This window comes from Plasmopara halstedii (genome assembly GCF_900000015.1).
Source record: "Plasmopara halstedii genome assembly, contig: Scaffold_323, whole genome shotgun sequence".
Lineage (NCBI taxonomy): Eukaryota > Oomycota > Peronosporomycetes > Peronosporales > Peronosporaceae > Plasmopara > Plasmopara halstedii.
In genome coordinates this window covers 646,559-655,911 of record NW_020187244.1, presented here as the reverse complement: position 1 = coordinate 655,911, position 9,353 = coordinate 646,559, and the positions used below count along the sequence as shown (strand labels likewise).

The 9,353-nt window shown below is 46.9% G+C and overlaps 1 protein-coding gene across 1 annotated transcript; it reads right to left on the bottom strand.

The window, feature by feature from the left end:
• Nucleotides 1-4,698: 4,698 nt before the first annotated feature.
• Nucleotides 4,699-6,330, bottom strand: PHALS_08627 (uncharacterized protein; the record flags this gene model as incomplete). The annotated part of the gene is made up of 1 exon (XM_024724012.1): nt 4,699-6,330. One exon carries the CDS (start codon nt 6,328-6,330, stop codon nt 4,699-4,701), a length of 1,632 nt encoding a protein of 543 aa, XP_024574932.1.
• Nucleotides 6,331-9,353: the final 3,023 nt, after the last annotated feature.

The window sequence follows — 9,353 nt, the reverse complement described above, 5'->3', positions numbered from 1 at the left end:
GCTTATGCTTACCTTCCGCGAAGGATGCGCACCCACTCGGTGATTTTTGTGGGCTTGCTTAAGGGATCCGGCGCAAGTGATCGCGGAAGCCTTGCGCTGGAGTGGCGCCCAAAGGCACTCAGCTACCCAGAAGCTGAACCAGCAACTAATTCTGAATTTGATGTGCAACATTTCCGTTTCCAGCGGTGCTAGATGCTCCACCGTCCAACGAAGTGACGTATTCGTCTGCTCGACAGCTAGGAGGTGCTCTGACAGAGCGCGATAGGCCTCAATGCGAGGGAGTCGATACACAAAGTGCTCTAGGCTCTCGAGGTCTTTCGCACAGCGGTAGGCGATCTCGCCAAGATGCTCGGCTGAATGCCGATAAAGACAGACTTTGTCCTCCAACGCTCGAAGAGAATCGTAAGTCACCGTTCGTCAATCGATTAAGTCGCCATCGCCCGCCGCCGACTCTTCTCGATGAGAATGGTGGCGTCCACTATAACGTGAAACGCCAAGTGAATCGACGTCGTCGACAGGGTATAATTCAAATTCTTGTTAAGTGGCGAGGATACCCGAACTCCGAGAGCTCGTGGAAGTTTGAGGTGACATTTCAGCAAGACTGCTCAGACGTCGTGGACGCTTATGACCAGAGGAGATCATAACGATCCGTGTCGTCGTATGCCCCGCTTTTCTCGGCAATAGCCAGGGAAGCCAAAGTACCATGAGCTGAGCTCAAGATAAGATCCTGAGCTGCTGTGGTCGTAGCTTCACCCGTGTGAGAAACCGCAGACTTCGCGGGAGCGTATCGGATTGTTCCATATATCACAGGGTGACAATACACAGGAAGTCAGCGTTACGCCTTGAGTTTGGCAAATTCAATCTTAGATGGCACTCTGCGTGCAGGTCTACTTCTTGTTTCCGGGGCCGCTGCACCCACCGCTCAAAGAGACCATCATCATCTGCAGCGGTTTCGCTAGGGGCGAGCACAACAGGAAAAGTCCGCTTTGCGGGTACAGGAGTGCCACCTTTTCGAGCTCTAATCGAGCGCGGTACCGACCCATTGGAATTTCACGTGGTACCAAAAAGCGAGTTCGGAGAGCTTTGAGTCGATCAAGCTCAGCTTGTGTAGTGACCGGGACCCGACTACGTAGACGCCTAACGATCGAGTGATCGCATTTTTTGCTTCTGCAGCGGGATCCGCTGAGCGGAAGCCGTACTCCACACAAGTGTTTATGACCAAACATGAATACGAGCGCATGAGATCCACCCTGTGGGTAGCCTTAAATTGCTGCTTCTTCGCGTCGTCGAGGCGATTGTTGATAATACCACCTTCCCGGGATGCCGTGAGGTCGGGGAACGGACACGGTGTCCACAAGGTTCGAGCTGGGCTTACGTCGCGCCGTTGGCGAACCTCATCCTCTTCTTCTTCCCATCCTGGGAAGGAAGTATCCGACGCGAAGTCAACTCGACGAGAAAATACGTCGCACGGGGCGGGCGCGGTGTGTTGCGCTCGGTTGCTGAAGACTTGGGATACGTTTCCCGTGAAGCCGCGGACCTACTGCTCGGAGACGCACCCTGTGCAGAAGAAGAAGAATGGCTTTGCCCGCGGGCGCCCTCGGAGCCAGCTAGACTGGGTGTTATGCGTGTCATAGATTCAAAGATCAGAGAGCGGGGAATTTTTACAGTTGTTCTTAAGATTGTAACGGTGTCTCAGACACGCAAGCCTCGTATGAGGCGACAGTTTAATAAGTATTGTGAAAATTCACAAATTAGATAAGGGAGAATGTAACGGGGTTACACGTACCCGTCGCGGGTCGCACAAGATGGTGTGACCGTAAATAAGTGTGGATAACACACATTGGTGCATTCACTCAGTGGCGTGGCTGCACTTTAACAAGAAGCCACCACGTGGCAGGATTTCCAGTAGTAATACACATAAATAAGGGTTTTCTATATTAATTAGGTATCACTAAATTAATTTTGAAAACGTAGGATTTTGGATATTGGCGGCTCCAACGCAACTTAAGACTTCATTTACCCTTGGCCAAGGTTTTGGGGAATGTAGCGGATTGTGATCCGCTACACTCGCACTGGTTCTTATGAAGAACGTAAGGTCGGTTACCTTAGCTTCGCTTAGCTTCCTCTACGCAAAGAGCTATGGCAGACCTGCTGCTATGCCTGCGTTAAATGCGTTTTTCCTTCCTAACAGAGATGGGTTCATGACTCACCAAGCCCCAGCAGGAAACGTGCGCGTAGTGCCCAAGGTCTTCGATCCATGGCTCATGGCGTTCCAGCCAAACCAAGGATGAGCATACAGCTGACTTCCTTTGATCGAGGACCGTCGATCATAATTGTCCCGACGCCCCGGATTCGAGCAGGAACTTCCATGGCTTTTCAAAGACCTTCATGGTCGCTTCTACAACCAGCGAGTCCGGCTTGCATACACGTACGGTGTTCATGAGCACGGAGCTCTTCGGGGCTGAGCCCTGGTACTCACGATCTTCTTGAGGTTCAAGGGAACTCAACCTTCCCCAGTAAGCCCCCCCGCGCCTACTGGGTGTCGTCGTTTCCCAGCGACAATCTAGATTGGAGAGAAGCGGAATGTCGGTTTGATGAACCTTGATGCGCCTTGCGCAAGGGAAAATTAATCCAAAGGCGATAAAGGCAAAACACCGTCAAGTGTTCGAACGCTGCTCGTCAGCTCGGATCTCTATCACCTCGTCCCCAGTATAGCTGAGATTCATTGGCTCAGGCCCGCTCGACGAGCTGTAGAGTGTGCATTTCTACCAAGTCGTGCCGACGTAGAGTTGAATTTGGCAGTCAATGTCACACTCACTGATTCTTTAAAAGAAGACAGGGTGCACAGAAGATGTGACCACGCCAATGTGCACCAATCCTTGCTTGCCTTGTCGGGCGGCAAGGAAACGCTATCGCACGCGATATGCCTGGGTAGGCGGCGAGACACACTCGTTAAAGCTGCAGCTTTAACTCCGTCCAGGAGAGAAACACTGCTTCGACCGAAGCGCCACTCGTCAGTGTCTATTCTCTCGCTAACTACCGAGCTTATGGATAGCTAGCGCCACGTACTGTCGCTCAGTCTGGGGCATAGTGGACGCCATGGCTATCTCGACCTCTTTTACCCAGAGCAGGAGATTCTCTCCATTCTTACCCTTGAAGGTCTTTACTCCCACCATGAGCGGCTTGATTCTGGGGGGGGTCATCCGTCGCCGACGGTGGCGTCATGGACGCAGTCAACACCGATATCTACTGCTCTCGGTGCGCCAGTATAGCAATTTCATATTTTAAAAACGCCTCCAGGCGCGCGCTGATCGCTTTAGGTCCTTGCAAAGCGATTTGGCGCACGCCCTCAGGTCAAAGCAAAGACATCAGCTTTTTAAGCCCGTCCTGCATGCCCTGGGGCAAAGAGTAGAACTACTCCATAGTCACAGAGGATCAGTCGTAACGACATAGGTGTAGCTTGACTACAATACTACCGAGTGCAGCGGGGCTGCCTTAGCTCTTTCTTTAATTAGAACCAATACGAGTGTAGCGGATCGCAATTCGCTTACTCCAAGAGTCAAACCCGAGGCAAATAAACTCCTCTTCCGTTCAGAGTGTAAATGCACTTCTTGTGTTTTATTTGCGGCAAAGCCGCCTATATTTAAATTCATAGGTTTTCCAAATGAAATAGAAAAACCTCATTAAATGCATAACTACTGGCAGTCCAGCCTCGTAGTTTCTTCTGATTAAGATGAAGTTACACCATTGTGCAGTCACACATCTTGTGTGATCCACCTCTTCACATCAGGGTCCATGCAACCCCGATATAGATTCGGATTAGATAATACAATGTAAATTTTATACAGATTATCACGAAGTATATAGGGGTAAAAAACACAAAGTTACAATGCTTGTCTCGTTACATAGTGCTATCAAATGCAACAGCACCTTGTGCAGAAAAGGGTGGACTTTGTGACTCAAAAGAGTCCACGCTAACTAGAGGCTCTACGGTTACTATATATACTGCTTGACCTACTATTTCAGAAGGTACATGAATTTGGGAGTAAAACTAATTACTTTATGCGATTGACCATATCTCATAACGAACTGTTTTACTGTTTGTATGCCCATGTGTACCTCGGGTCTCTCCTTTACAGGAAAGACACTTCGAATATTAATATTCACAATTACACAATAGCACAATGTCAATTTCGTACGATCGTGCAAAACGAGATGAAATGTGTAAGGTTTACGTGCACAACACAACCATATTTACATTGAGAGAACTTTATTATTGTGTATCGTCAAACCTTCGATTTTAATAAGGCCCCTGGCTCCGCTCTTTGTAAAGCGTACAATCCATCCTTCATTAACCTGGAACCCTGTGTGTCAAAGCTTCCTCGATGCAAGGTGCATGGCAAACTCGTTGCAAACCCTGTTTCTTTTTAGTACTAGAATTTGGGAGTCAGAATGCATATACTACTATCGGGAGAAACTCTAGTAAGTTATTGTAGACCCCCAATAAGTCATGGCTAATTGTCAATTTCTTACAAAGTCATGTACAAGTCGATTACAATTGATTGGGACACACTAATGTCGATTTGTGACATAATTTAACATTTGACAAAAGCCTATGAAGAATTGGTATAATTTTGGTATATGTATGTTAATGTGAAATGACTCTACAAAGTGAGCGAGCAAAAAAATCCACATGCTTTACAGCGTTACGCTACCCGATAGCTCCTTTTGTTGTTGATGCTGTAGCTTTTGCATCTGCTTCTTTTGGCGTAATTTTTGTGGGCGCTTGTCACCGAATAGCGAGCGAAACCGTGAACGTAATTGCGACGCAGTAAACTTAGCCAGTGGAGCGTAGTCGTCGACGCCCGTCCGACCCGTGGCTAGCATCTCCCAACACACCTTTGACAAGTGACGACAACGAGGATCCTTGACTGCGTGCTCAAGCTGTCGAATATTTTCATCACTCCAGGCATCTATTTTCATAGAGTTGGTAGCAGGCACCTCGAACTGACGCAGGTATGCGTTTTGAAGCTCAGCAGCCGTAAATTGGGTCAAAGGAGTGAATCGATCTATCTTAGTGCCACCTGTGGCAAGGACCGACCAATAAATTTTTTTGCCTCGACGGCAAGGGTTTGGGCGAGGCAGATTTACAGCCTCGTACAGCAGCTGCAGATGCTCCTGTTGAAGCTGTCGTAGTGACATGTCAGATGGTACAGGCGATGGCGTTGTACTAAAGCCCAAGTGGTTGGCGAACACATCAGTGGAATCATTAAGGTTGACATAGTTTGCGTCATTTTCGCGATCGAGTGGCAACGCATTATGGGGTGTATAGCTCTCCTGCTGAAATTTTTCAGCTTCTGTCGGCTCGATCAAAGCTTCCAAAAAACTGTCATAAACCTGCACGTCCAACTCGTTCTCGCGAATAATGTCCACTGGTTGCAGTAGTGCACTCGTCGATCCAGCATTATATACATTGAAGCCTTGTGTGCTGTATTGGTGATTGATAATAGGCTGCTGCTGGCTAATGGCCACCTGAACGGAGTGCACGACTAGGTGGCTGTGTCCAGTCTTAAATACAGCAAGTGCACGTTGATCGTGCGCGATGAATTCAAAATCACGCACGCTTGAGTAGCCTAAACGGCACAAATGTTCCGCATACTCATAGATGTGCGACTTTGGGATACCACACAGTTCCAACCATCGCGATACCGTGTAAGCGGGTGATAGCGTGACTGGGGTTTGAAAACTTCGATTTTGAAAATGGCGGTGTACTTGTTGCCAGACAAACTGAGCGTCCGCGATGCCAGCGCGTTGCAGATCGTTCACAGACGCGAAGGCCAGTGCGAGCAACGAGTCAAAACCGTCTTGCGCGAGGCGCTGCGTGGCCACTGATAGTGCTGCCGAGTCTTGTGCAAGCTGAAGAGCTTTGAGGAAGACGAGCACATTGTCGGAAGAACCAGCGAGAGAACAGCAGCTTGACACCAGAGGATAAGTTACAGCCGACGTGGTGCTAGCGAAGGACAATGGGGTCGACGACATCACTGTGGATGCAGCGTTAAAGCCGATCTCGAAGCCAGAAAAGTCGAGCTTGAGGTCCTCTGGTGTGGTGAAAGAAGCAGCGGTGGGAGATGTCGGATCCGATGGTCGCTGACGCTTTCGGTTGCGTATGTATGTGTCACTTTCCAAGGGTGTTACGGTCACAGCAGCGTTAAGCTGCTTAAGCTCGGGCCACGATGAGAGGCCGGAGTTCGCAGACGAGGACGTTAATAATGCTGATGGATCTGCGACAGCAATATCGGCTTGGTGCCCAGTGCTAGCGGTTGGCTGCATGAATGCTTGATAAATATCTGGTAAGCTTTAAACCGCTAGATTATTGAGGTCAGCGACGTTTTCGTGAATTCCACGGCTTTGGGTGAATTCGATTGTGGCTATGTTGAAAACTGGCCGCCACTCCCTTCCTGTAACAAGGACATGTATCATGCTTAAACTGCATCTTTCGAAGTCTGAGCAGAAAAAATACATGCGTATCTCGCTTTGCTAGAGTCATTACGGTACACGGAAGTAAACAATTTTCATTACATGTATAACTTGCGTGCCGAATCATGGCAGTCTTGCCAGATAATCATTGTGCATACGTTGTGATGGATACATGATGATTAGCTACCATAGCTTGTTAAAAGTCAGACACAGGTTTATCTCGCATTTGAGCGGAGACTCGTATGTGCTAATTATAGAGATGAGGTTCGTTGCAATTACACAAGAAGTAAGTTCACCTTCTGTTTTAGTATGAGGATATAATTCTTTGAGTAGATTGCGAAGTCAACGTAAAGTTTAGCTGATGCCAGTGGGATCAGGCTATGAACGCCATAATGATGAAATAGCGCCATCATTCTGCTGAAAATTTACAGCAAATGTGACAGCTTTGCACAGCATATGTGCGATATTACACAGTACATCGAATGTACAAGTACAGTGCATGTGCGTATCAATATATATACTAAGTTATTGTTCCATACCGAACATTTTGGTGCGAGCTTTGAGTTGAGAAAAGTCCATATACTGACTCATGTAGTCAAGCAATACGTTGTAGCGATGTTTTCATATGTTGACCTATTTATATCGCCACGCAGCACTCGAGTCTATTTCGCAAGGCGTATTTGCGTTAATATCTTAAAAAAGGATACCTTAGTGACTTCAACAACTGCTTCTATTCGCATGGGGCAATCCAAGCGGCCTTTAAATATTGGTGTACAAATATTCGTTACTTTATATACATAACGTTAAGAAGTTGAGTCGCACTCATCAAAGTTCAGAGCCATGCTTTGAGCAGTCTGGAAAATTACTAGCTCTGGCAATCGCATTTCTTGAAGACGAGACATCTGATACGTGCTGCGCAAAGCCGTGTAGGGATGTATTCTCGCGGCATCGCCGACACCGGCGCCACCAAAGAAGCCTTCGATGTTCAAGTGTTGTTACCGGAGAGAAATTGACGACCGGAAAGTAACGGCATCTTAAGGCATCATGGATCTACCACCCAATATAAATGCGCGCTCATTGCATCACCGTCATTACAAACGTTGCACCAACGTACAGTGTGGACGAAAGTGTTGACGCACGTCGAGATTCGCACTCTGCGTAATAATCATCGAATGATCCACTTCTTGATCTATGCGATCCCAACTGACATGTATCGGTCTGAACTGAGTGCCGCCGACCCATTTTGGGTGACATAGCTGTAATATATACCGGATTAAGTTTTTGTCAGCAGAATCAATGTATTATCATAAGGATATATGCAGGATGCTCATGCGTACGCAGACCAAAGGATTTGCGGATACCCGGCTATGTTTGACATTTTCGCGTGATTGGAATTAAGAAAGACTGATTCATATAACTAGTTGGTACATGACCTCATTTTTTGTATTGATACATGTGTTAGCTTCGAACGCCCGAAGACCCTTTCTTTCGCGCCGAATGAGGCGCACTCATACTCAGATCACACCCGGTTACCTATTCCTTGTACGTGCAAAATGTACAGTATATATGTGTAAATTGTCACAGCCAGGCGGTGTTTTTGACATAAGTTTTCACTGTACAGCAACTGACTGCGTCATCGATCACCATGGTGTCAAGTAGAAAAGTGAGTGCCAGATGACACTATCGATTCCCCTTCAAAAGAGCTATATTTAAGCTGGCGCCATTCAGAAGGAGTTGCCGTAAGTACACCGAGATGACGTAAAGTCGAGCAATTCAGCAGCAGCAGAGGACGGCAGTCCTAATTGCCTCCGTGGTTGCCTCCGCCACAACCAAAGCCGTAGACAAAGGCGAAGCACAATTGAGCTTTCCATTTACGAATGCTACTTGCATTATACTCGGGTTTTTATATCTAAATTCGAGATGCAAATATGAAGACTTGAACGAATTTCCAGCAGCTAAAACTTCGGTACAGTTTCAATTATATCTGATCTGATAAATCTACTTTGTGAAAGCTCTTTGACAATTGTCTCGATGCCGCCAATGTTATGGGGTACGTACCCATTAAGAAGTACGCGTACATTGCATTATGGCAGCTCAGAAGTGCCAGTGTGAAGGTTCACGATGGTGTATCGGTACGGATGCGGGTGATGGGGGAGAGACATCTTCCTAGGCAGGTTCTATTATGATATATTGTAGAACAGAATAATTAATGGCCATTTAAGATTAACATGAATCACTCATTGAGCTATATAAAGCAAAGTACTTGCTTATTGAGAGGTTGGCAGTGTGGCAACTGCGGCGAGCGTCCGCTCGAAAGTTAAAAGGTTCCTCTTCGCGAGATGCACGGCAACTCAGTTGCATCTGTCACGTCAAGAAATACATACCGTATGGTGAACTATACCCTCATACTATTGTCCTCAGACTTTGCACTAAGCTCAAAAGTGTCGATATGAAATGTCCAATGAAGAATCGTGATGTTATGAGCGTGATGGTGATAGAACTCCGGAAAGATGAGGTCCAAGGGACACGTAGACTGGTAGCCTAGAACATATTGTAGTCCAGTAGAACAGATTTATTTAGTGTCAAATTATGCCAGACTAAACTATCAAAATATGTTTCTAACAGGGTTACATCCTATAGAATTCTAATGTATAAAGATTGCCTAGTTCCTCTCTAAATTTATTTGATCGCAAGAATGACATACAGACAGACACTTTATATATCGATTTTGCTAAGCTCAACATTGAAACTATTTGCATTGCTTGACGTGGCGCTAGCAGCTCACTTGTTCCTTGGGGTTCTATGATACAAGACCCAGCGCACTTAGTGTACAATTGATAACATTTCGTCCATGATTTCCCTCTTCTCGGAGTCCC